This window comes from Cavia porcellus, unplaced genomic scaffold, assembly GCF_034190915.1.
Source record: "Cavia porcellus strain 051 isolate PalLab524CR breed Dunkin Hartley unplaced genomic scaffold, mCavPor4.1 scaffold_38, whole genome shotgun sequence".
Classification (NCBI taxonomy): Eukaryota; Metazoa; Chordata; class Mammalia; order Rodentia; family Caviidae; genus Cavia; species Cavia porcellus.
The window spans coordinates 4802001-4829814 of NW_026947521.1; the positions used below are offsets into that span (position 1 = coordinate 4802001).

Consider the following 27814-nt stretch of genomic DNA (forward strand, 5'->3'; position numbering starts at 1 on the left):
CTTTCATCAGTTGCCACAATCTGCTGCTTTCTTCTTTTTATTTTCAGTAAGAAATCACTTATTTACTGCATTGATATTTGTTGACATTTCTGTTTTTAGGCTTAAAAATGTGATTTAAGTATTAAATAATTAAGGACAAATTTCCTGCTCTCTAAGTCTTTCTTGTTCCTCCCTGGGATGGCAAGGAGGAGTCTTTCTGCCCAGTTTATAGATTTGAAAATTGAGGCAATACCTCGTGGCCATCCCCCCTATCTCTGGATCTCCTCCCCCGTAGGGCTAGGCCTGGGACAGCACCTCGGACAGCTCCTAGATCTAGCGGCCGCGTGTTTCTCGCGAGAGTGATCAGCAGCCAGGCGTGGGGCAGTAGTCTCGCGAGAGCCGCTGCAGAGGCCAGCGGGGGCGCGCGAGAATCGGGTCCCCGGCGCGCGCTTCCCCAGCCCGCGCGGCTCGGCGCCGCCTCGCTCTGTGCAGCGCAGCAGCTGGGGTGAGTTGCGGTCCGCGGGGACCGGACAGGACGGAGCCGGGGGTCGGGGCTTGGGATTGGTGCAAGGACTGGGGGCCGGCGCAGCTCTGCATCCGGCTGAGCTGCCGGGGTGCAGAGTTGGGGTGACCTTCCTTGCGCACCCCCGCCGCAGCCCCTGCTGTCCCCGTCCTCGGTCGCGCGCTGGACTCGGGGTCCGGTGACGTCAGACCCTTCATCCTGGGGCCTTGTCCGTGAACCTCTCTTTGGGACCTGGGATGGGAGCGCGAGTGGCCCTCCCTGCCCAAAGCGCCCAGGTGACCCGTGTGTCCCCACCCTCCCTCTCCTGCGGCGACCTTCGGGTGAGGAATTAAGCTGCCCCGGGGGTAGGGAGGGGGATGGGCGCTTTGGTTGGGCCTGGACCCCACCAGGGCCTGGGTGGTGGGTTGAGGGCGCCGCATATATCAGCCATGAACCGGTCACGAGGAAAGAAGCGAGGTGTGTGGGGACCGATCCCTGTCCCCCCTCCGGGAGCTGCTGGCCCGAGGGTTGGGAAAACCAGGTAGTACAAGCCCATCGTGTTCCAGCTCCCCACGGGGACATCGGAGGGCTTGGCCGACTTTCCCGGGAACGCAGGGAGAGAGACAGGCAAAGCTGGTGAACCGGAGACTGGAGGTGAGATTTGGGTGGAAGGAGGGGCAGGATAGGGCGGCAGGGAGCGACACAGACCAAGGCCGATAGGTAGGAACAAACACCTTCCCCCTCCCAAGCCCGGCCCTAGAACCGTGCCCCAGGATGGGAGGGATTAGAAATTTTTGCATCCTGTGCTCTCTCAGTTATGCATGCACAGCTCAGAGCTCTGGAAGAGGGAGATGGTTCTGGTAGGGGTGTGAGTGGCAGAGAGGTCTTGTTTGGGGCTCTGCGGGGTTCTAGCTTAGTTCCACCAGAGCCCAGTGAGTCTGCCAGGAAATTCTGCACTGCAGAGAAGCCCACTGCTGCCAAATGGCTCCAAAAAGGGCACCTCTTAATCAAGCACAGCCCATGAAGCCAACGGGGTCCTAGAGGGGTGTCCTGATAGGGCCTGGGGCTCCATGGCGGTTTCCTTAGCCCATTCTCTGCTGGCCACCTCTGAACACGTTGGTTTTCCTCTCTGGGCATCTTTCTGCCAGCACCTGTTTCTAGGGACAGAATGACAGGACCAGGTAGCAACCTCCCTAAAGGAAGCTCCTTTTTCTAGTTTAGCACAAATTCCCCAGTTTTCTTCCTTCTCCCTCCCCCATCCCCTGTAGCACTTCCTCTGCTGGCTGCACTTCCTGTCCCACTGCCAGCCTGGAGTCCTTGAGGGTTTCCTGGAGGAAGTGTGATCAGCAGGCTTGACAGAAGCTGTGGCCTTTTCCTGTTAGGGAGAGGGCATCAGTTTCCCCACCCCCCATCCTTGGGATGATGTCCAAGTTTTAAGTCATTACTGAATACAAATTGACTGTGCTCCGTGGGTCCCTTTGGAAGCCATCTGTGCAGAACTGGGAATGAGATTGGCTGAGGATGGATGATTACTAAGTGCCCAGCAACCGGTTTGGAATTGGTGCAGTGAGCTGCAGAGCATGGATGTCTAGAAGGCTTCTGGGAAGAGGCAGGCTATAAAGAAATGTGGGGATTTAGAGGCTGCTGGTTTGGGATACCCAGAACAAACAAGGAGGCAGACAGTATCTTCTACGTGGAGGTGAGGATGTAGGAAGAAAATAGCCCAGAGTAGAGAAGCCGAAGATGGTGGGGAAGGAGGTTTGTAGCTGGCTGTCACAAAGACTTGAATGCTCGGCACAGGATTTGTAGGAGGCTTCAGAGGAGGCATCAGAAGAGAAGGCTGGCACTGCTGCTTTCTGAGGATGAGTCATAGTCCGAGACTTTGGGGCTGGGAGGTGGATGAGGGGATTAGAAGTGGCAGAAGGTGGAAGCCCTCATATTAGCAGGTAGATTCTGACAAGTGAATAAAAAGTGACCCTTTGTATGTCAGGGATGAGAGGTGCATCATGGAGGAGTTGGGGGCTTTGGAGCTCCCCTAGTTTCTGTGCTGACCTGCAGCCAGGCTTGACTGTACTTGGACCTGGTTCTCCTTCTGTGGCACCTTTCATTCCCCCAGCCTCTCAGTAAGCAATGGAATAAAACACATTTGGGGATTCCTGGCCAAAGGTCAGGTTATATTTGGTGTATTATTGATAACTAAAGAACGGTTTCCTTAGACCACACTTTTGTAGAGATATGTGGCACTCACCCCCAACTCCATTATAAAGAGTCTCAATTGAGGAGGAAATTGTTACTTTTTTTTTTTTTTTGTCTTTTTGAAACAAGATTTCACTATGCAATTCAGGTTAGCCTTGAATTCACTTAGTAGCCCAGGCTGGCCTTAAACTTGCAACAATCCTCCTGCCTTAACCTCCCCAGTGCTGGGATTGTAGGCATGCACCATCATAGCTGGCCTATACCTGTGTTTGCAATCTGAGAATTTTGGTTGCCAAAGTCAAAGATGATGGTCAATTCCCTACCTTATTCCCCACATGCTGCAAGTAAAAGGTCTCAATGCCCAGAGCTTTGCATTCTGAAACCCCAGCCTGCTCTAACTCTCCTAAACCCTTGGTGTTCTCTGCCCAAACCTTCACTTGAAAGCAGGCAGCTTTGCCTTGGGCTCTGTCCTCTTTTCTGAATCACCCACATTTTTAAAAAAAATTATTTTTATTAGTTCATGTTTGCATATATGCTGATTACATTCATTGTGGGGAGCTGCAACAGGTACACAACACACCTTAATTCTCTTTTATGTCCCCTTCCCCACCCTCTCTCCCACCTGCCTCTATCTCTTGACCCCTTCCCTTTTGCAGAAGACCTCTCTCCCTGTTTCCTATGACCTTTCTTATATTTTGCTCTTTAATTTATTTATGCTTTGGATTTGTCATATAAAAGAAGCCATAAATATTTTAATCTTTTATTTTCTTTTTTTTAAAATCTTTTATTTTCACTTAACATTATGGTTTATTTCATTTATTTATTTCACTTAACATTATAGCTTTAAGATGCATCCATTTGCCTACAAATGACTCAAATTTATTCTCCTTTATGGCTGAGGATATATATAAATACCATGTTATTTATAAATACCACATTCATTTGTATAAATACCATGTTTTTATTCATGCGTCTTTTTTTTTTTTTTTCACCAGGAATCAAATTCAGGACCTTGCATTTGCCAGGCAGGCATTGTGCTGCTAACTATACCACTGGCCTATCTGAGCATCCCTTGATAGACTGCTTTCAAGATTTAGCTATCATGAATAGCAGCTGTGTTGCTATAAACATGCATATTGCATGGATCATATACAATATGATGTCTTTAACTCTTTTGAGAAAATACCTAGAAAGGGAATAGCTGGGTCAAATGGAGTTTCTATTTTTAATTTTTTGAGGAATCTCCCCATTGATTTCCATCATGGTTGTACTAGTTCACATTCCCACCAGCACCATAGAACAGTTCCCTTTTCCTTGCATCCTCATCAGCATCTGTTGTTACTGACTTTCTGATGACAATCATGCTTTCTGGAGTAAAATGGAATCTCAGTGTTCATACACACTTGGCTGCTCCGAGTTCTCTGTCCCTGGGATTACCTTTGGGATAGCCTGGACCCAGAATCAGAAGAGTCTGGAGCCGGGGCTTGGGGAGCAGTTCCTGGGAGGCTCCTTCCATGTGGTTGCCTCTCCTCCCTCTTCCTGTCTGCCACACCTGAGTCCAGTCATCTAAAGTGTGTGTCCACCAAACCCAGTCTCCTTCTCTGGCCACCGTCTGGCACCTGCTTCATGTGACCTCATAGAAACCTCCAGCCCTGACATCTCCACTTTCTCCATTTCACTTGCATCACTCCCTCTGATCGTTGCTAGACTCATGGTCACAACGGCCCGTCTTCCGTCCGTCGCCCAGAGAAACCCTTGTTCTCAGAGACCATAGATGGGGCCACTCCACCAGAGCCTTTACTCAGGAGCGGTGGGGCTGCATGTGTGGAAGGAGGAGCCACATTCTCTACTTCTCAAGTCCCAGAGAAGGAAGCACTTAATTAAGTGCATTCCCCGCCCCTGCGCTGTGGCTGCTGCCCCTACCTGCCCCACACCAGATTCTCCCCCCCCCCCCCCGCCCACCTGGCCTCGCCACCGCCTTCCTCTCTGCTTGTCAGTATGCTCCACATGCCATGGCAGCACTGAAAAAAGCTTGATTTTTCTGAATCTTGCACATTTGATTTATTTACGCCACATCTATTACTGCCTGGTTAACAAACTAGGAACATCCATCCAAATTCACCCACTGATGGGGTCAACTTTCTAATGTCCTGCTCGCTCACAAAGTGGAGATGCCTTCCCCTCATAATTTGACTTTATTGTTTAGTACATGTTAGTAGTACGTAGTGATCACCTTCCTTGTGTGGAGTTTGTGCATGAATATAATACATCTTTTTTTTATGTTGTCTGAATTACTTTGTTTTGTAAATGGGATTGAAGGGAGGAAAGGGGAACAGGGAAAAAAAGACGCAAGATATATTTATTATGCACAGGTATGAGTGCCCTATGATAGTATCATTATGTGTATCTAAAAGATACCAGTAAAATTTTTTAAATGCAAAATTCATTTGTCTAAAATTAGGATAGCCCCTCCTGCTTTTTTCCAGGTTATATGGAATATTGTTTTCCTGGAATATTGTTTTTTCCTGTTATATGGAATATTGTTTTCCATCCTTTGATTTTTAATCTGTGCATTTCTTTTTTGGTATCAGGAATCGAACTCAAGACCTTGCGTCTGCCAGGCAGTTGCTTATGCTGTGTATTTCTTTTTGAATTAAATGTGTTTCTTGTATATAGCATATCATTGGGGTTATTTTTCTTTTCTTTTTTTCTATATTTTCGAAACAGTGTCTGTGTGTAACCCAGGTGGCCTCAAATTTACAGCAATCCTCCTGCCTTAGTACCTCAAGTGCTGGAATTATAGGATGCGCCACCATACCTGGCAGAAATTGTTCTCTTTTAGGGCTTGAAACACTCTACTCCAGGCTCTTCTGGCCTTCTAACGTTTGTGTTGGGAAGCCTGCTATAATTCTAATGGGTTTATATATGTGATTCATCGCTTATTCTAACAGCTTTGAAGATTCTATCTCTGCCAGGTATGGTGGTACACGCCTATAATCCCAGCACTTGTGAGGCCGAGGCAGGAGGATCGCTATGAATTTGAGACCAGCCTAAGTTCCAACGTGAGTTCAAGCCCAGCCTGAACTGCATATCAAGACCCTGTCTCAAAAAGACAAAAAAAAAAAAAAAAATTCTGTGTTGAACTTCTGGTATTTTGACTGTGATGTGACAGGCAGAGGTTCTCTTTTGATTATGGCTATTTGGGGTTCTATATGCCTCAGTTATCTGTATGTTTAGTTCTTTTCCAATATTTAGGAAGTTTCCTATTATTTCTGTAAACAGGTTTTTTTAATGGCCTTTGTGGTGGCATCTGAGTTTTTGCTTATTTCAATTAGTCTTTTTTTTTTCTCTCTTTTGGTACTGGGGATCGAACTCATGACTGTGTGCTTGCAAGGCAGGCGCTTAAGCCACTAAACAAAATCCCCTGCCCTTCAGTTAATCTTAAATTAATTTTCTTTGTATCATCTAGGAGCTATTTGGTCCATTTTTCATATTCTCATGTCATTTTTAAGGTATCTCTGAGTAATTAGTCTTTGAGAACATCCTATTTTCTAATTCTAATATGCTGTTCTCACATTGGTTGCTTTTGCAACCAGTAATTTCAGTGTAATATTTAATCTCCTGGATTTCAGTTTGGATTCTAATTCAGTGGATTCTAATTCTTTGCTAAACTGTTCATTCATGTTTTGAGTTATTTTGTTCAATTCAACTGGCCTTTTCTTAGAGTCTTCTATAAGCTCCCTGATGATTTTGTTATCCATTATCTGATTAGTTGTATCTACCCAACACCTCGTTGATATTTACTAATTTCAAGAAATTCAGCTGTTTGGCTTTTGTTTTCCTCTCTCTTGATTCTCCGTGGGTTGGCTTTGGGACAGTTGAATATTTTAGGAGGCATTTTGTTGCTTAGTCTTCTCATGGTTATATACTGTGTTTTGTTTTTGCAATAGGGTGTCACTGTGTAGTTTACGCTGGACTGTAATTTACTGTATAGCCCAGGCTGGCCTTAAATTTATGGCAATCCTCCTGCCTCAGCCTCCTGAGTACTGGAATTACAGGTGTAAGCCACCACACCCAGCTTTTTTCACTTGCGTATTCATTTTGTTTTGTGTTTAGGTTTGTCGTCACTTATCATGCAAAGACTTTAGTTAGTCTAGTTTTTAGTGGTGCATTCAGGGCATGACTAACTATAGTCCTTTCCTCTGTCCCAAGATCCAGCCACCACTGTTAATTTGGGGCTGTGAATGGATTGCAGTATTTTTAACATCACAGAGGTAGTCAGGTTTTAGCATACAGATAAAACCTACTCAAAACTACTCTGTGACTCTTGAAATGTCAAGTAAACCAGCAACAGTAATATCACCCACGACAAACTCAGTATTGATACAGCCTAAGAACTAATAAAGTACCACCCTTAACTTTAGAATCTATAATTACAGTATAAACACTAAGACAAACCAAATATTGACATATGGCAAATATCTACTAGATACGACAATTATATCTCAACAAATAATAGAAAATAACTCAAGAATATTGACCCAGAGTTAACTATCTAAAGATTAATAAAGCTTAATGGGGGATAAAGTTCAGCAGCACAGCACCTGCCTGACAAGCATGAGGTCTGATTCCTGGTTACCCCCCCCAATAAAGAAAGATAAAGCTTAATAGTTATATTAGTTATAGGAGTTGAGAATGGGCAAATGCAAGAAGAAAAATTGAAAAATTAAACATTAGGAGATGAGGGCCGGGGGTTTAGCTCAGTGACATAAGTGACTGCTTGGCAAATGCAAAGTCATGAGTTCAATCCCTGGTACCAAAAAATAAAATAAAATAAAAATAAACAATAGGAGATGAGAAGCGGAGGTGAGCAAAGTGAGAAAAAGGATCCTATAAAAGGAGTAGAAGATACGGATAGAATTAAAGAAGAAAAAAAAAAAAAAAAACCCCAAGGAGAAATAGAGGATAACAGAAAAAAAGAAAGAAAATAATATGGAAAATAAAAAATAAAAAGGAACAAAGAGCAGAAGAAGAGAAAAAGGAGTAAAGAAAAGATAAATAAAGGACAAAGGAAAAGTCCTCAAACCCCCACTAAACTACTGAAGAGGAAAGAGGAAAAAGAAAAGAAGAAAATGGTTCCAAAACAAAAAAATTCTCTCAAACTCAGCCATTTCTGGCAGGCATGGTGGCACAATGCCTGTAATCCCAGCACTCAGGAGGCTGAGGCAGGAGAATTGCTGCAAGTTTCAGCCTAGCCTGAAGTACCAAAGCAAAACAAAACACAGCCACTTTTGAGCATGACTGAAGCCAGATGTGGCTTCTCACCATGCAGTTGGTGTTGTGTCCTTCCTAGCCTGAATTTAAACTTTGCTGGGACTCTCCTTCTGCCCCGCTCTCTGTCCACAGCTGTCTCCCATGGCTATCTCTCACCCAGTCACTGTGGGAAGGCCACTCTGGGAGCACTGAAGTGAAGGTGTTATTCTGAGTCCCAGATTTCAATAATCAACCCCTCCCCCAAATGGCACCTGACCAAGGTCTCTCTGGCAACATGGTGGGTGTGGCATTAGAATCCCTCTGGAGCTGATGCCTGCTGAGTGGAAGGAGTCACTGTAGCAGAAACCTGCAGTACTGCTTTTGCAGTTTACAGCTGGTCTGGTATCTGCCATTGTTTCTATCTTCCAGCTCTGAGTGTTGGCCTTGCTTCTGGGGAGCCTGGATCCCTTCTCTGTGATCTGGGGAGAAGGTCAAGGCTTTCATTTTTGCCCCACGTTGTGATCCATCTCTCATTTCTGTGGTTTCTAGTTTTCATGTCACTTCCTTCCTGATTCCTAGCAATCCACTTACGTTTTTTTCTTCACCATGTTGTTATTTTCCAGTGTCTGGATTCTAGATCTTGGAGATGCTGAATTTTGCTGCTCATCATCACCCTGCCATTTGGTTCTTTTTTGAGACAGGCTACCCAACACACAGGAATTTAGACTGTCCTTGAACTCCCCGTGTTGTTCAGACTGGTCTCAAACTCAGAAAAGGTCTCAAACTCACAATGATCTTTCTGCCTCAGCCTCCTGAGTGCTAGGATTACAGGTGTCATTACCACTACACCTGACTAATACAGAAAAAATTTTTTCCAATACAGAAATTTTGGAGGTTTCTTTTTTGGGGGGGCGGAGTTTGTCTTTTCTCTTTTTATTGGTACCGGGGATCAAACTCACAACTGCCTACTTGCAAGGCAGGTGCTTATGCCGCTGAGCTAAATCCCCAGCCCCTCAATACAGAAATTTTAATATATTCTAAAAACTATAGACTCAATCCTTGAGTTGGTTGGTTAGCAGTTTTGTTGGCAACGTGAAGTAATAGAGCAGACTTGAGGACTGACCACCAGAGGAGGAAGAGGGGATAGGAGAAGCAGAGGTCAAGCTGAGACTTTTAGTCCCCGTGAGACAGGCTAGAAATGCAGAGAAAATAACTAACATGTGCTCAAGTCTCCTATCCTGGGAAAAGCCTTTGTAACCTGCAGTTCTTGGGCTGTTGCCTTGGTAAGCCTACTATTTTGCTTTACCACAAAAGGGATAGGTTACTATTACAGGAATTTTAGGAAATAAAGATTAAAAGAGGAAACAACTTATTTCACTGTCTTGGCTGCTTTTCTCTCCTTGCTGAGACAAAACTCCCAACACCCAAAATTAAGGAAGGAAATGTTTACTTAGCTCAGTTTGTGGAGGTTTCAGTCCCTAATCAGTTGGCTCCAAAGCAAAGCAACATGGCAAAGGGCAACACTTCCAGACAGTGGAAACAGCAAAGCAACGGGAGCAAAAAAAAGGGGAAGAGCAAGGCTCTTGTCCTTCCTCTGTCTTACAGAGGCCAGCCCTTCCTCTGGGCAGGTATAGCACTTATAAAATCTTGTCCTCCTCTTGCATAAGATGAGGATGGTTTCAAAGTAAGGACCCTGGTTCCCTGCAGAGTGTTATAAACTGATAAACTTCTCAAGTTGACACGATTTATCAACCATAACACATTCAAATCACTGCTCTTAACAGCATGGGTGTAGCTCAGCAGCACAGAGCCTGCCTTTGTGCCAGCTGCGGGGTCATAAGTTTTATTGCTGGTATCAAAAAAAAAAAGAAAAAAAAAAGAATCACTACTCTTAGGCTTTTGGTTTCTGGTGTTTCAGTGCTTTTGATGATTCTTTGTATGCATGGTGTGTGTGTGTGTGTGTGTGTGTTAGAATTTCAGACAAGCTTTTTGAAATTTGAATGTTCTGGACTTACCCCTTTTTCTTCCTCTTTGTTGTTTTGTTTTGTTCTTTTATTTGTTTTTGCACCATTGGGGATTGAACCTAGTTCTTTCATACTAAGCTCCTTTTTATTTTTATATTTTGGAATAGGTCTCCCCAAGTCTCTAGGTTACCCAGGCTGGCTTTGACCTTGTCATCCTCCTGCGTCAGCTTCCCCGAGTGCAAGGATTTCAGGCACCTCCAATTTCTCATGTTCTTTTATTTTCTTAGTAGCTTGGCTTCTACTACACTGTTTCCCTGAAGCTGTGCCCTTTTAATGGCCATATCAGCCCACACCTCACCTGACCACTGCTTGGCCAGGGATACTGTGAACGCAGCCGAGCAGTCATTGAAAAGATGAATAGAGATCTGTATTCATTAACTTTGAGAATTTTCATAAGACATTATTGAGTGGAAAAAAAAAAAAACATAAAACAGCACATGTTGAATTATCTCAGTTTTTAAGTTAGAGTTATCTCATTTTTGTCACATATGCTTCTATGTACATTAAAAATAAAAAACAACTAAAATCTCTGTGGGGGGTGCGGCTCCTTGGTAGAGCCCTGGTCCCGTGTTCTGGGACTGGCACTGCTGAAAAAGAGACTGAAACATCTAAAGGTTGGATTGGTAAGGGATGGCTTCCATAAACGTGGGGTTTTAGAGCCTTTCCTACTTTATGCATTTTGTTTTTTTTTCACTTTCAGATTTTTTATAGGTAACTGGAAAACAGCATTTTAATTTTATTTTTTAAAACTCTGACACTTAGCCAGGCATGGTGTCACACATCTGTAATCGCAGCACTCAGGAGGCTAAGGCAAGAGGCTTATTGAGAATTTGAGACCAGCCTGAGCTACAAAGTGAGCTCAAGGCCAGCCTGAACTGTATAGTGAGACCCTGTCTCAAACAGACAAACAAAAAACAAAACAAAACCAAAAAGACCTCTGACACTTAATTAGACTTGGTGGTGCACATATGTAACACCAGCATTCTGGGAGGCTGAGGCAGGAGGGTCACAAAGGCAAACCCAGCCTGGACAACTTAGTGATTGGGTTCAATCCTCAGTACCATCTAACAAACAGCACAAAAAATTACTTTGTGTCTATAATTGTTTATTGTTGTTGAACTCAAGGCCTGCACGCTGATCTACATCCCCACCCCTTTTTATTTTGGAGACAAGGTTTCACTAGGTTACTGAATAACCAAGACTGGGCTCAAACTTGCAGTCCTTCTGTTTCAGCCTCTCAGGGTGCAGGGGTTACAGGCATGCGTCATCACGCCCAACTGAGGCTACACTTTTCAGAGGAAGAAAGGAATGTTTATTGGTACATGTGACTGAGGTTCCAGCTAGATCCTGCCCCTGCGTCAAGGCCAGGACACCTGGCTCTGTCACCCTTCTACCTGACGGTGCATTTCTTCCTCTCCCCCTTCCTGTTCCTGGGCTGTGCTGGGTGTTGGTCCATGGCTTGGACCCTGCTCTCCTTGCCCTCTGTCTGGCCAAGTCCTGTTCATCCTCGAGCATGCAGCTCCAATCTTGCTGCTTCTGTGAAGCCTTCCTGGTTGCTCTGAGACAGGTCAGGCCTATGTCCTCTGTGGCCCTAGCTTTCCTGGGCTGTGGCCTCAGAGTACTCAGGCAGACTTCCTCTTCCTCTTCCCCTCATTCCAGATTTTCTCCCGTGACTTCGCCTGTATTCTGTGGCGTCACACCTGCTCACCTTTGCTTATATCGTGTTCTTCCTGCCTGTACTGATTGTGACTTCTCCTACCCCCTTGCCCTACAGTCTGCCTCTGTCTTCTCCAGGGGCTTTGGCATTTGGCCTTTGCCTCTTCTGCACACACAGCTTCTTTCTAGACCTTTCTTATCCCTACCTTATTTCTATCTTTAGTATGCCAGCTGTGTACCCTGTACTCTACCAGGTACTTGGGAGGCCGAGGCAGGAAGATCACTTTCACCTACGAGTTCAAGGTCAGCCTGGGCACCATAACAAGTCATTGATCTAAAAAAAGTTAACTGGGAACATACACAAAATGCATGCATACCCACCCACACAAATACAATGTATAAAGGTGAAAGACTAGAACAAGGGACACCTGTATAGCTTTACCCAGATTTATCAATTAACATTGGCATGATGCCAGGTGTGGTGGCTCATACCCGTGACTCATGGAAGGCTGAGTCAGGAGGATTGTTATGAGTTTGAGACCAGCCTAGGCTACAAAGTGAGCTCTAAGCCAGCCTGAACTGCATAGCCAGACCTTGTCTCAAAAAGACAAAATAAAGGGGCCGGGGGTTTAGCTTAGTGGCCTAAGTACCTGGCTGGCAAGTGTGAGGTTCTGAGTTCAATCTCTGGTACCAAAAAAATAAAGAAAAAAATTGGCATGTTTGCTTTGATTCTGACTAGAACAATATATATAGCATTTAGGTTTTTTTTCCTGAACTACTTGAAACAAGTTTTCTTGTAGTCCAAAAACGAGCCCCTACTCCCCCAACCTCGAGTCCAAAAATGGGGCAAGACAAGTTTTTATTTTTATTTTTTATTTATTTTTATTTTTATTTTTTTAAGGCTAGTCAAGTGAAGCAGTGGGAGTGGAGAAGGAACAAAGAAATCTGTAACTGGTTGTGATCAATTAGTTGTAAACACCACTGCACTCGGACCAGCCTTTTTTTTTTTTTTTTAAAGACAAGTTTTTAAAAAGCAGCGCTGATTTATTTTACCCTGGGCCCAGCGACACAGTGCAGTTGAAGTTTGCAAAAGCTGTGTGTCTCTCTCAAAACTTTCCAGACTTTTTGTAGAAAGCACGATTTACAAAGTAAGGGGTTATGGGCATGGATCAAGAAATGAAAAATCCTTGATCTGCTAAGGAATGAGGAAGATCTTTATTTCCCTTTGCAGAGGACAGAGAAGTCTCGCAGGAATTAATAATCCTTTGTCAATTTATTTTAGCACTCAATTTTAGATAACATCTGTAGTTTGCAGAGGGCAGCAATGGTTAACATATCAGTTAGGTCAGATTCTCAGGAATTTACAGTTCTTTGCAGAGGGGAGCACTGATTAACCTATCAATTAGGTCACCCAGAAAAATGGCGCATACAGAACAGTATGATGACATTACAGGTACTTTGGTCATATAACTTAGGCATAACACAAACATAATGAAGCTCTTTTTGCTAGTGTACAGCAGTTTCAGTTATCATGACACTCCAGGTCATAATATCTAAGAAACAATAGCATTGTCACATCCAGGAAATGTAGTTTTTTTTGGGGGGGAAGCCTCAGCATATAGTTGAGGCTGGCCTTAAACTCACTATATAGCCCAGGCTGGCCTCAAACTTGAGGCCATCTGCCTGCCTCAGCCTCCTTTTTGCTGGGATTACAGGAATGTACCACCATGCTTGGAGTTCCATCATCACTCTTCTTACTTGCTCTTGCCTATAGTTCCCAGAACACAGTGGTACAGTAGTGATAGTCAAGCTTGCTACAATGCCAGGTTTCCTTCTGAGTATTTTTGGCCTGCAGTTGTATATAAGAGAACACAGTAATGCAATCCAGAGTTACTTTGGCTAATTCTTTTTCTTACACTCTGTGTTATCAATTTAATGTTCAGTTAGCGTCACTGACTTCTTTGTTTCAACTGAGAGTTTGTTAGGCTAAACTGGGATACTACTGAGACCCCTGAGGCAGACAAAGTGGAAGCAATGTGTGAAGGCCAAGGGCAAAAAGACCATTGGCTCTGAAGGCATGTTTTTGTAGGGAAGTTTAGGTGTAGGAGGGGCATTTTGCCGAGGGGGTGGAGGTGCAAAATTTTGGTTGTCTGAGTAGGATGTCTAAGGCTAGGTGATAGACAGGCTACAGGGGATACTGGCAGGCCCAGAATGTCTTGTGATCTTTCAGGGAACCTGCTCTTTGCAGGTTGAGCTGTGTGGGGAAGCTGCTGGCTTCCTGTTGGACACCATGCTGTCCCAGGTGCTAGTAACAGATCTGTTTGGGGGAAGTTTTTTCTCTCCTAGTTGGGTGGAGGTGTAGTTCAGAGACCTGACATTCCTGCCTGTTGTTTTATCAAGGGAGAGAGAGGGGGTAGGGGTGTAGTTTCCCAAGGTTTCTTCAAGCACTGAGGGCTGTGTGGGCAACCTAAAAGAAAAAATGGATGGGGCACTGGCCGGACTGGTGACTGTGTGGGTGGCTGGGTGAGCAGAGTCTCGGCAGGATCAGCATGGGGTTCTTGGGGGACTGCAGTGTGGCAGGTCATCAGGAGGAATTGTCTGACTGTAATGGATCGGACTTGTTCTGGGATGAAATCTGTTATAAATCCTTTTAGGCTAGGGCTGGGGGTTTAGCTCAGCAGCATAAGCACCTGCCTTGCAAGCCCGTGGTCGTGAGTTCGATCCCCAGTACAGATTTTTAAAAAAATCTTATTAGGCAAGCCTCCCGCCAATAAAATAATAAGAAGACTGAGACCATTGACCTGAAAATGGGGAGCAGCCAGGACACCCACCCAGTGTGGAAGATGTCTCCTCCTCATCCCGAGGAAACGTGTCTGTCCAGACTAAGAGATACCTAAATTCTTGAATTTTTGGCATGTTTGTGAAGTCAATTTGCCAGTCTTGGACTGGAGTGAATTGGACTTCTGGACAGCAAGGATGAGAGTATTGAAAGGGTAGCTGATGGGTGTGAGAAGGTTGTGGCCGTGGGTATGTGTCAATGAGATAGTGTAAGTCCTCCGAGAGCCAAGTCACATAGGGATATTGGCACCGAGGGAGGTATGTGTGGTTTGTCTTTTAGGAGGATAAGAAGGGGAGTTTGGTGTGTGGGTATAGAAAGGGTAGAGATATCTAGACACATGGGTTTAAAGAAGGGAGAAGTGATGGGGGTAGAACAGGGCCAGGGCAAGAGGGGGAGAGTGAAGAGCCTTGAGGCATGAGATGGTGCTGGGTTAGATAGAGTAGCAGACAGTTTTACTAGAATGTCTCTCCCAAGGAGTGGAACAGGGCATGGTTGCAATGACTAGGAAAGCATGAGAAAATATGTGGGTTAGTAATTGGCAGAGGAGAGGGGATGTCTTTGAGGGTCTAGATATGGCTCCATCAGTTCCCACAACAGAGATGTCAGCTAAAAGCAGCTGTCCTGAGAAAGAGGGGAGGGCGGGATGGGCTGCCCCTGTATCAGTTAAGAATGCAGCAGTCTTACCTTCCACCAGAAGAGGTACCCAGGTTCAGTGCTTGTGATGGTCCAGGGGACTTCTGAGACTTTCAGGGTGTGTCAGTCACCTGAGGCCCAACTGATCAGATTGGAGAGGACAGGAGTGTCCTGAGAGGCACCCTGGGAAGGACTCCCACAGCAAGCCTGGCTGCTGAGGGACAGTCCAACTTCCAGTGAGGGTGTTGTTTGGCAGAAGGTTGGGAGTTAGGGCACTTGTTGGCCCAGTGGCCACTTAACTGTTGACACTTAAAGCAGAGTCCCGAAGGGACAGTCCCCCCCCCCCCACCTTTTTTTGTCTTTTTCCTTTTTATTGGTACCAGGGATCGAACTCACGACCCGCCTGCTTGCAAGCCAGGTGCTTATGCCGCTGAGCTAAATCCCCAGCCCCGACAGTTCCCCTTTTTGCCCCTTGGACTTATTGTTGGTATTGGGTTTAGGTTTTGGGTTTCGTATGGTGGAGGCAAGTAACTCTAGGTCAGAGCTGCATTGCTGGTGGGCAGCGTGTCTGTTATCATAGACCTTAAAGGCCTGGGAGATTAATTCCTATTGTGGGGTCTAAGGGCCAGTGTCAATTTTTTGGAGCTTTTTTTCTTGACTGTTAGGGCCTGATTGGGTGATGCAAAGTATTTTGAGAATCAGTTGTCCTTCTGGGCTTTCTGGATTGAGGCTTGTATATTTTGTCAGGGTGGTTGTCAGCCAGGACATAAACTGAGCCAAATTTGTACCTTAAGTCTGACTAATTTTCTTGAGTTTATCATAACTGACTAATTTGTAAGCTGTCTTTTTTTTAGTCCCTCAGCAAGGCAAGTAATTATGAGCCCCTTTAGAGGGACAGAGGCTTTGTTTGTCTCTGACATTGATGTCCACAGCACCATCTAGCAAGAGGGCCTTGGTTTGGCAGTGGACCTCAGCATAACCCTGAGCCATATTGTAGACAGGCTTTTGCTCCTCCGGGGAGAGCTTAATATGACAGTAATATGCACCCAAGGGAGGTCATACGTCTGGGCTAGGTATTGGAGTTCTTGAATATAATCGCATGAATCTGAAAGGAGGGAACCAAGGCGGCAGTTGATTTGAGAGAGGTCCGTGAGAGAGAAAGGCGCATGGACCTGGACAGTGCCTTTGGCTCCAGCAACTAGACAAAAGGGAAACTAGCGGGGAGAAGACTAAAGGGGAGTGAAGATTGCATATGAGAGGGAGAGGTATTGGGCCTTAGAGGTTGTTGCTGAGAAGAAACAGGAGGGTAGGAGGTAGCACAGGAGAGGGTGGGGAATTAAGGGCGGTGCTGCTGCTGCTGGAGGAGCTGTTGGATCAGCGCAGAGCAGGGAGAGATGGTGTGGCCAGAGAAGAGGGGTCATGGTGAAGCCTGAGGCATGGTCTAGGGGAGCCTCAGAGGGGGTGGGAGGAGGTATGAATAGGAGTAGAAGTTGGTGGGGTCAAAGGAGGCACACAGTGAGGGGAATTGGTGAAGAGAAAAAAATGCCCTGGACATACGGAACCTCAGACCGCTTATCCAGACTGTGGCAATAATTGTCAAGGTCCTTCCTAAAGGATTAAAAAGTCAGATATCTCATTAACTGGCCATGTGGCCTGGTTATCTAGCTTATTGGATGGGCAAACTGAATTGCAGAAGTACATTAGGTGTTTTGGCTTCAGGTCGGGAGTGAGACAGAGGCTTGAGGACTTTGGGGATGCAAAGCAGTGGGGAGGGGACAGGAATGGGAAGAGGCAACTTAGCCATGGTGACTTAAGAAAAAGAGGGGACATCTCCCACTAGTTCTTGAGGCCAAGAACAGCAGACTAGACAGGGCGATCAAACCAGACATCTCTGAGATTGGACAGCCCTTAGGCAGTTCGGTGAGTGTGAGCAGGCCTGGGTTTTCCTGCCACACAACTCAGACTGGGTCTTTAGGGTCAGCAAGGGTGGAGAAGGGAAGCAAGGAGCAACAGAGGAGAAAATAAAATGTCGCTTACCCAACCCAAAGGGAGGATCAAAACCAGCAGCAAGACGAGGCGAGGGGGTGGCCAGAAGTCCAATGTCAACAGCAGTCTCAGTGCACCCAGGCAGGCTTCAAGGAGTGGAGATTGGACCCTTAGGGCTGGGAACCTCAATATCCTCCTCACATGAGGCGCCAGATGATGGGCTAAACCAGGGCCCCTCTGAGACCACTGAGGCAGGCAAAGTGGAAGCAACGTGCAAGGACTTTATTGCTGACCAGCTGTGGTCAGACCGAGGGTAGAAGGACCATTGGCCCTGAGCAAGGCGTGAGGGCACGTTTTTATAGAGGAGTTTAGGTAGGGGAGGGAGGGGGTCTAAGGCTAGGTGATAGGGTACAGGGGGTGCTGGTGAGCACAGCATGTCTCTTGCAGTTTTTCATGGAATAGCTCTCTACAGGTTGAGCTCTGTGGGGAAGCTGCTGGCTTCCTGTTGGATGCTATCTTCCCCAGGTAGCAATAATAGATCTGTTTGGGGAAGTTTTTCTCTCCTGCTTGGGCAGGGGTCTAGTTCAGAGACTTGACATTTCTTCTTCTTTCTACTTTAAGTTTCTAAATGAGTAATTCATTAAATGTACAAAAGTAGCAGTGCATGCTTATTATCTCAGCACTTGGGAGGCTGAGGCAGGAGGATCACCATATGCTCAAGGCCAGCCTGAACTACACAGTGAGACCCTGTCTCAAAAAAAAAAAAAAATTTGCCTAAAGAAGTCTCTACTCATTCTCATCCTTCTAATTCTGTAGGCAACATTTCATTAACTTCCGGTTTGTTTTTCCTGTATTTCTTCTGTAAAACTAAGCAAATTCATATGCACATTCTTTCTTCCCCTTTTTTCCTATGTAAGGGGTAATTCTATTCATCCTATGTTGTACTTTTCTTTTTTTTTTTTTTGTCTTTTTCCTTTTTATCAGTACCGGGGATCGAACTCACAACTGCCTGCTTGTAAGGCAGGTACTTATGCCGCTGAGCTAAATCCCCAGCTTCCCCCCCCCTTTTTTTAACCTAGCTTCCCCCAGAAATCATGCCTTAGCAGCTGATAGGCTTTATCTGCATTCTTTTTACATCTATGTAAAAACTTCATTTTCCCTGGTTTACTTAAATATGTAGTCCACTTTCAAATAATATCACATGGAATAAAGGATGTTGCTTCTTATTTGTAAGTAAATACAATTGTTGGGTCAGATAGAAAAATACTTTTACTCTTCTCTAATTTTTTCTTTCTTTTGGTGCTGGCAAGGAACCCAGAGCCTCACACATGCTAAGCCTGTGCTCACCACTGAACTACACTCCCCATCTCTCCCTTTTATACAATAGGTAGCATTATGAATCACCGCGGGATTATCAACTGCTTTTTCTGCAGGGCAGGGTCCATACCACCCACTCTGCCTGCTCCCCTTGCCTGGTAGGTAAGAAGTCTGACAGGGAGGCTGTGCAGGGGGAGGGGCAGAACCTCCTTCTCAGGGGTCTCTGGCCCTTGACGCCCTTTGGCTTTCCCCACATGAGACCCATCTGTCCCAAGTTCCCTTCCTACTCTGGGCTGATTTTTGAGTACCAACAAACTCTGTGTCTTGAGGCAAAGGGTGAGAGTCCAGTGGAAGCAGGAGGCAGGTGTGGAGGTTGCCTTTGGGCAGGAGCTGCCTCCCCAGGGGGCAGAGTCTCAGCACCAAGAAGCTGGATGCTGTCCTGGGTCTTGTCCTGGGAGCTTTCAGCACCCTGGGGTTCAGAGAGGACCTGGTTGGATGGGGCTCCCCATCCTCACCCTCTCTGGCTTTTCCTTCCTACAGTTCTGGATAGAGACGTGGGCGGGCCGCTGTGGGCCAGCCGTGCCACCATGGCAGGTAAGGAGGGGCGGGCTGTGCGGGTAGAACAGGAGTATGAGCCGGGGGGGGGGGGGTGGTGGTGGTTAGCTCTTTCTGTCCTCTTGACCTTAGCTGTTCCCTGCTGCCCCCTAAGGCCCCAGCTTGGCCCTGTCTCATCCTCTGTCTGGTGTCTGATGCTGGAGGCTGGGACTGAGCATCCTGATACGCTTGTCTTCCTGTCCAGCTGACTGAGTAGCAGCATAGATGACCCAGACCCCAGCCCCATGTCCCCTTTCTGGGATCTGTACCCTCTGAGTCCCAAGTTGCCTGGTTTCTAAGGCTCAGAGATGCAGGCTCTAGGGATGGAAGTACTTGGGGACCCTCTGATCCAGGCTCCACCTATTGGGTAAACTGAGGACTAGAGGGGGCAGTGGCCTGAAGGAATGAATGAGTGTTGGGTGGAGGCTGAGTCCCCACCTCCTGGCTTGCTCATCCCACTTCCTGTTCTGGAACTGTTCCCCCCAGGGGCGGGGGCCTCACCCCAGAGTGTCCATCAGCCTCATGTCTGCCCAGGGACATGGTTATTGGGGTCATTTGGCAGACCCAGGAAAACGAGGATGGCTGGGTGACATGGAACCAGCCATCCAGGGACAAGGGGCCCAGGGGCCCAGGACAGGGTGGAATGTCCTGGTGACCCCTTCGGTGTGTGTGGCCTACAGAGAAGGTGAACAACTTCCCACCGCTGCCCAAGTTCATCCCGCTGAAGCCATGTTTCTACCAAGACTTCGAGGCCGACATTCCCCCGCAGCATCTCAGCATGACCAAGCGCCTCTACTACCTCTGGATGTGTGAGTGAGGGGTAGACTGGGGCAAGAGGAGGAGGGTGGGCACTGCCAGGGGTGCAGGGGGCTGTCCTCAGCCTCATGGATGGGGGAGCCTTTCGCTACTTGGTTCCCAGCAGGCTCCTTTCAGGGGCCAGCTCCTAAGCTGGGACTCAGTTTCCCCCTCCATCTCACATTTACAGAACCTCTGGATTGAGGGACTCTGGTAGTATAACTCCTCTCTTTGTGTCCCCTTCCCCTTCTAATGGTGTAATTTTCCAGGGATCCACTGGTAACTGTCAGGATCTCAGGATTCTGGACTTGAGGAAAATCCTTCCCTCGAAGCCTCTTTTTTCTTGCTTTTCTTGGAAGGTTATTTAAAGAGAAGAGCATTCATCTGGGAGTCAGGAGGCAAGGAAGCCAGTTTGTCTGGTCACACCACTTCCCAAGCAGCAACTTCCAGCTGGATGTGGTGGCCCATGCCTATAATCCCAGGATTTGGGAGGCTGAGACAGGAGGATCACCATCAAGGCCAGCCTGAAAGCAAAGCAAAACAAATAAACAAATAATAAAAAGTAAAAACAAAACAAGCAGCAAGTCTCTCCTGTAGACAGAAGGCAGTGGCTCGGTGGCTGATGTCACTCCTGGCGGCTCTTGGTTTGTACTTCTCTGAGCCTGGAGTCTCAATGATGTAAGGTGCTAAGGTTGCGGGTGTGAGCCCCATCTCTGACAATTGGTGGCAGGTCAGGGGAGAAGGTGTCAGTGTGGGTGATGGGATTTGGCTGCTTAGACAGGTGAGGCGGGGCGGGCAGGCTGGCTGTGCAGAGTGCGACCCCAGGGACCCACTGTGCTAATCTGGTTGGTTTTTGTCCCCCATGATTTGGCCTTCAGTCAAAGGTAGCTGCCACTGTGGGCCCAAGATTGTCTTGAAGTGGTGACAAAGGCTGTCTTCACAGCAGGCCCCTTGTGACATGGAAGAAAGGGAATAGTGCCAGGCACACAAACTCTTGATCTTTAAAGAAAACAAAACAAAACAAAAGTCCTGACCTTTGAGTGAGGAAGGGATGTCCTGGCCTGTGACCTGAGAGGCAGCCTGCAGCAGGTGCGCGACATCCCTGAATGTAGAGAGGAAGACATGGAAGTTATTGCTAAAGGCTTCTGTTCTTTTCAGTGTCAAATGTCATGTAGGCATGGTGATGGGAGTTTTGGGGAAGAGGCCCAGAGCATGTGTGGCAGAGGCAGGACACTCCAGGAAAACCCAGCCCCTAAGGTTTCCAGTCACACACAGGGGGCTGCTATAAATTTATAGCACTGCTGGGTTTCCCTATGTGTCCTCTCTTCCCGGGGACATTAGCTCAGGTAGACAGGAGCTTTGTTCTCTCCGGGTACATGTGGCTGGAAGATATGGCAGGAGAGGGAGTGAGGCAGTGAAGTAATGAATCCTGGATGCCAAATAGGACAGGGGCAGCAGTGGAGTCAGAAGCAGCGGACAGCAGGGAAAGGAGCTGCTGAATCCTTGGAATCTGTTCCACAGAGAAAGTAGAGTAACCGTGGATGGGATGCTGAGCTGGACTGGGGGGCTGCAGAAAGGTTACCCATGTGACAATGGGTTACTGGATATCTTTTCTATGGGAAGAGTTGTAAAATCAGGGGTGATCTCAAGGCTCCAGGAGATTTTGAAGCAGTGAAAAGGATGAAGGAAACGGAGCTGACCACACAGGAAGAATCGTCCACAGGTATCCCGAGGGCCCTGAGATGGGCACACCTACATGGTGGTCCTGCTGGGCATGACTTAAGGAGTCTTCTTTCTCCCTGACCCCAGGCTGCCAGGACGCTGGCTCTGGGGAGATCTCACCCAGAGCTGGCTTTAAGGCCTATAAATATCTCCTAAGTCCTCACTGGGCACCTGCCAGGGCTCGGCCCGAGGGAACATGTGTCACCCCTGAGACTGTCTTGGGGCAGATGCCACCTGCCTGGAGCCTGCCGTAATGTGTGCTTTGCACACTCAGCCCAAGGTCAAGCACAGGGTGCCCCGGTCAATGCCAGTATGGGACATTGGGGTATGCCTGTGGCCTCCTGCTGGTTGGTACTCAATGTTACCGTGCTCCCTAAAGGATGGGAGCAATTGGTCTTGTTGGTGGACTGGGGTTTGTATTTAGGGAACCACGTGTGCAAACCAGTCCTGCAGGTGCTGGGGGTGGGGGTGGGGCAGGGGATGAGTTAGGGGACTTCTGAGAGGAAGAAGTATGACTGTTATCTAAACAATGATGGAGGGCCAGGGAAATAACCTGACAAGTGCAAGGGCCTGAGTTCAATTTCTGGTACCAGGAAAAAAAAAAAAAAAAGAATGATCCAGACTGAGGTCCCAGCCACTACTGTCATCACAGGGAAGTGTGGAGCAGATGGCTTAGAACATGAAGAACCCTTCCCATGAGGCCTTTTGCCTTCTCCTTCCCCTGCCTAGCCTCAAAAAATGAGGTGTAAGCTGTGTTTCCTGTTTTGGGCCTGGTGATTGCTATGCCTGTAGGAGGGCCCAGGACTGAGGCCTCTCTAGACACATGGACAGTGCTAAGCATGTGCACCGCCCCAAGCTGCACCCCCATCCTCAGGCCTTCCTGTCCGGAGAGGAACATTTCTCCCACCCTGAGGCCAGGCCTCCAAAGGAGCCTTCTGGGTCCTGCTCTAGGCTCTGACTCTGAGATTGCTCCAGGTTCCTTAGGTCTCTGGAAGTGGGTGTGGGGAGGGCTTTGGAATGGGCTCCCAGTTTACTTTCTTACATCTATACTGTATGTGTGCATGCCTGAATGTGTGTGTGTGTGTCCTGTGTATCTGTATATGCACTCATTGATAATGATGTGTGGGCTTTCTTTGTGGCTTTGGATCTGTAAATGTGGCTTGTGTGTCTGATTTGCGCGTGTGTGTGTGTGTGTGTGTGTGTGTGTGTGTGTGTGTATGTCTGTGCATGTGCATCTCTGTGCCGTTGGCTTGCGTTTGACTGTGAGTCTGTGCTTGAATTCTGGGTTATGTGTGCATGTGTGTGCCTGGTGTCTCTTTCTCTCTCTTTGTGTGTGTGTGCTCATGGGTCTGCAGTGAACAGCGTCACACTGGCCGTGAACCTGGTGGGCTGTCTCGCGTGGCTGATCGGAGGTGGGGGAGCCACCAACTTTGGCCTGGCCTTTCTCTGGCTCATCCTCTTCACGCCCTGCTCCTACGTCTGCTGGTTTCGGCCCATTTACAAAGCCTTCAAGTAAGTGGATGGCGCTGACCTCAGCTCCTAGCACTGTCTCTTTGTGTCCATTTCCCTTGTCTTTTCTTTACATTTCTTTTTTAAAAAAAGAAAGAAAGAAAAAAGAACTGCAGACTGAACCCAGAGCCTTTGCACTGCGCTACATTCCCAGCCATTCATTTTTATTTTTATTTTTCATTTTGAGACCAGGTCTTGTTAAGTCGCTAAATTGCTCAGGCTGGGCTTGAACTTGTAATCCTCCTGCCTCAGTCTCCCAGAAGGCCAGGGATTATAGGCATGTGCAGCATGCCCAGCTCCTTTCCTCTCTCTCTCTGTCTCTGTCTCCCTCTGTTTTTGCCCCACCCCAGCTTTACTTTCTCTTGCTTACCTTGGCTCCCACTGCCTCCTGAGGCGTGGACTTCCTGGGAGCATTTGACCTGATAAGAGGGCTGGGAGCTGGGACTGTCCTTGTAGTTCTTTCCCTTCTTCCTCTTCCCTGGTGGAGTCCTCATGGAGATCAGACCTGTTTTGTCCTCTGCTCGGCTTTCCCTGGGAAGCCATGTGTCCACTTGTCCTGTGGGTTCTCCTGTCTGGGGAGCTTCTCATCCTTATCCCAGCTGATTGGTACAAGATTATCTGACCAGGTACCTGGGGAGGAACACGCCATCCAGGAACCACTGATACCATTCATGTGCTAATGAATAGTATCAGTTCTGTGCCAAAGGGAGCACCATTCACATGTCACTGGGGTAGTCTTCCTGTTGCCATGTGTGCCCATTCAGTGCCAAAGAGGATTTTCAGTGTCTGTTCTGTGGGACTGACTCTATCAATAAAGCTGCCTGTTTTTGATGCCAGCCACTGTCCATCTCCCTGATAATAGACTGTGTGCCAATTATTTACTATCTTGGTGCCAATAAAGTGTCTATTCTAGTACCAAAGGGGTTCACTCTCTCTGAGCCTATGGGACTCTTGGTCTGTGTCCCAGGAAGGTACCTGGCTTAGTGCCAGTGGGCTCCCCATCCCCTTGATAATGGGGCTGTTTTTCCACCATGGTGGGGCCATCTGTTTCTGTGCCCACAGGGCCTGTTGGTGCCCCATGGCCAAAGAGCCCCAACCCTGTGCAGCACTGCTCACATAGCCAGGCCCACGGATGCCATCAAAGGATGAGGGGATTCCATACTGGATGAGGGGGATCCATACTGGTCTCTTAATTATGGTTTCTGCATGTCCTTTATCCATTATACACTCATTTACCTTTGGGAGGGTGTGGGGTCCTTGAAGACCGGGAAACCCTGGCCCTGTTCTGGGTGCCAGAAGCCGTTTTCTCTGCCCCAGAACTGACAGCTCCTTCAGCTTCATGGCGTTCTTCTTCACCTTCATGGCGCAGCTGGTCATCAGCATTATCCAGGCTGTGGGCATCCCAGGCTGGGGCGTCTGGTAAGAAGTGGTGTTGCCTAGGCCCGGTAGGGGTGGCAGGGTAAGAGTGTGATGTGCTGAGCTGCTGGCCTGGGGGACACCAAGTTGCCAGTTCCTGAATGAGTGAGAGGATTGGGGGTAACTTCAGAGGGGAACAGGACCCAGGCAGTGCCTCCTGGGTGGTTGAGGGGGTCACACACTCTGGGAAAGCCTGGCTGGGGGTCTTCTTGAGCCACTGACCAGCCTTAAGTGTCAGCAAGATGGTCCCTTTATGTCAGTGACACAGCTTCTCCTAGGGCAGTAGGATGGTCTTGGTAGTTGTAGGAGCTCTTGCGTCCCCCATGCTTACATGGCCCGTGCTGGCCTCTCCCCACAGCGGCTGGATTGCCACAATCTCCTTCTTTGGAACAAACGTCGGCTCAGCTGTGGTCATGCTCATCCCCACCATCATGTTCACAGTCATGGCTGTCTTCTCCTTCATCGCCCTCAGCATGGTAGGTGGCCACCCAGAGAGGAGTGGGTAGCCTTTGGATGGGACTGTGGACACACATGATTCTTGGTCCTCCGGAATAATCCTTCCAGAGTCACCTGCCAGCCTCTGTTGCATCTGCATGGTGTATGGGGGTGGAGGGAGGGCTGTTTTGTAGATGGATCCCATCTGTTTGCTGGAGGGGCTGTGGACTGCCTCTTCCCTTTGGAAGACACTTCTTTTTTTTTTTTAAGGTTTTTTTGAGACAGGGCCTAGCTGTGCAGTCCAAGTTGACTTTGAACTCAACATGATCTTTCTGCCTCAGCCTCCTGAGTGCTGGGATCACAGGTGTGCACCACTATACCCCACTGAGGAGCCCTTATGCTTTTCTTCCAACAGGTTCATAAGTTCTACCGGGGCAGTGGAGGGAGTTTTAGCAAAGCACAGGAAGAGTGGACCACAGGTGCATGGAAGAATCCGCACGTGCAACAGGCGGCCCAGAACGCGGCTATGGGGGCAGCCCAGGGAGCTATGAGCCAGCCGCAGCCCCAGTACTCCACCACCCCCAGCTACACGTACTCCAATGAGATGTGAGCCCTCCACACCCGCCTGGAGGCAGGGCCAGGGCAAGGGACAGGGGTTTGAGCCACATCAGCTGTGGTGACTAAGCAGGGTTCCCTTCTCCCTCTCCTCTTTCCCCTACTTTGTACAAAGAATCAGATATATGTAATTATATATCTGTATCTGTCCACCTCTGCCCCCACCCCCCGGGCCACAGGCTGCATATGGAGCCAGCCTGTGCCGTGGCCACTGCATCCCCATCCCCTTGTGAAGTAGTGCAGTGGAGGTCTCTTGTCGTGGTGCTAGATATATGTTTAGAGCCAAACCAGCGCCCCCTCCACCATGCAACTCCCTCTGACCCTTGCCTGGGTGCCCGTGCCCTCTGCAGGCTCGAGCTGAATCCACTTCCACCTGGCTCCTGCTGAGATGAAATGGGATGTCCCTTTGCTCCTTGGGACCCATCCAGGCTCCTCCCTTTGTCTCTTCCCTGCCTTTAGCTCACCCATGCACTTCCCTTGCCCAGGGTTTCTCTTCCCTGAGTGGCTTTTCTTTGTCCCCCTGAGGCTGAGTATCCTAGTTGTATCTTCTCTGAGACCTAGCCCAGATTCCAAGTGCAAACTGATTTCCAGCTCCATGAAGCCAGCAGAGGACTGAGCCACAGCTCTGACATGGGGGACTCTCAGCTGGTCATGCAGAGCCCTGGGGAGTACCAGGCTCCTAGGAAAGGAAATGTAGGCCTGGTTTCCTTGGCTCTCAGCTTGGTGACAGAGGCAGGCTCTCTCTCCCGTGCCTTCCCCTTCTCTGCCTCCAACCCCCTCAAGCAAGCCCCCCATCACCTCCTCACGCCCCCTCTGCCTTCTCTGAACAGCTGGGTCTTGCTGGGCAGGTATCATCCATACCTCGAAGCTGGAGCAAAGACTATAAGTAATATGGGTCCCTAGCAGAGACTGGCCCGCCCCGGCCTGCAGGGTTCCTACCTAGACTCTGTGTGATGGATGGCTGGGTTTCTGGAAGTGTAGCTCTTCTGCTGAATTGACGGGAGGAGAGCTCAGAGGACAGGGAGCAGGACTCTCGAAAACAGCCTATGTCTCTACCCAGCCTGCTCCCGGCCACAGGGCAGCCCTGGGCATTTGCACTTAGGTCCAGGAAGAGGTGCCAGGCACCATCCCTATTGTAAGCACAAAGGCCAGAAGAAGGATTCTGTAGGGGCAAACAGGAGGGAGTTAGTTTAGCTTTGATTTTCCACATTTAGATAAGTTGCTCTTCCCTGCCTGCAGAACTTGGTTCCTGGCCTTTCCTCACCTCACTTCCAGGCCTGAGGCTGTTCTATTTTTTTTTTTTTTTTTTTTTTTGTCTTTTTCAAATGAAAGAGGCTGTTCTATTCAAGCAAAGGGTGGCCGCTGCTCTGAGGAAGGGTGAGGGGGTGGTGACGGTTTGCTCATCTAGGGAGCAGCTGCCTGACCCCACCACCTTGTTCTGACAGAGCCTCCTTATCCAACTCCCCAGCTAACTGGACAGGTGCCCTGGCTCCATGTGGAGCTCAGTACCAGGGTTTTCCAGTGGCTTCTCTTCCCTATGAGAGGAGCACAGGTCCTCCGCAGAGTCCTCTCCCTGATGGTCCCTCAGTTTGAGCCCCATGCTGTGATTGGTTCTCTTCTCTGCCATTCCCTCTGGAGAGCAGCTATCCCAGCCTCTAGGTCCAGCCCCTTCCTCTCCTTTCCTTCTGCTTACCCCAGACTTCTGACTCCCTTTCCCTTTATCCCTCTGGTCATTCTGGAGTGCTGTGGTCCAGCTGCCAGCCTAGCATTTGCGATATGTTGGATGCCACCTCCAATCAATTTTCTGTCCCATTCCTCTTTCCTGGCTGAGACCTACATAGCCAGGCCTGGCGCTGCCCTGGGGAAAGCTTATCTCCTGCACCCAGCCCGGCTCGCTCAGGCCCTGGGATGCTGCACCTCCCAGCAACTATGCACTTCCTGGGAGGGAACCCATATGAGCTATGGGGCCAGGCATGGGCCCACCTTGGCCCAGGAATCTGGAGGAGGGCCCAGTGGTTCTGGGATCTGCAGGTCTGTGGCCAGCCAGAGACCTGCTTCTGCATTCTCCTGGTGCCCACTGCCCTCCTCGTTTCTGGGAAACAGACCATTCCCTGGCTGGCAGTTGACCTGTCTGAGCCAATGTGTCTATCTGTGGTAACTGAGTGAACCATAATAAAGGGGAACATGTGGTCCAGTGTCCTGTGTCATGTATCTTAATGGGGGCCTGCATGGAGCTTTGCTGTGGGCTGCAGGGCAGGTACATGGAGGTTGCGCAGCTGTCACTCATTGCCCGGCACCAAAAGTCACACATTTCTGCATGGTTCTTTCTCTGAGGTGGACTTA

At 48.3% G+C, this 27814-nt stretch overlaps 1 protein-coding gene across 6 annotated transcripts; it reads left to right on the plus strand.

Annotated features, from left to right (window-relative positions):
• Positions 1–344: 344 nt before the first annotated feature.
• Positions 345–27665, plus strand: Scamp5 (secretory carrier membrane protein 5). Of its 6 annotated transcripts, XM_005000824.4 has the most exons (8): positions 452–484; positions 18456–18543; positions 18926–18979; positions 19660–19788; positions 22852–23008; positions 24323–24424; positions 24780–24897; positions 25272–27665. In XM_005000824.4, the coding sequence occupies exons 3-8, from the start codon at positions 18973–18975 to the stop codon at positions 25464–25466; spliced, it is 708 nt and encodes a 235-aa protein (XP_005000881.1). In that variant the 5' UTR covers positions 452–484; positions 18456–18543; positions 18926–18972; the 3' UTR covers positions 25467–27665. The 6 variants fall into 6 exon arrangements, with proteins under 6 accessions (XP_023418073.1, XP_063099399.1, XP_063099401.1 ...); XM_023562305.2 differs by lacking the exon at positions 18456–18543 and having other exon boundaries at positions 345–484; XM_063243331.1 differs by lacking the exon at positions 22852–23008 and having other exon boundaries at positions 445–484.
• The last annotated feature ends 149 nt before the right edge of the window (positions 27666–27814 follow it).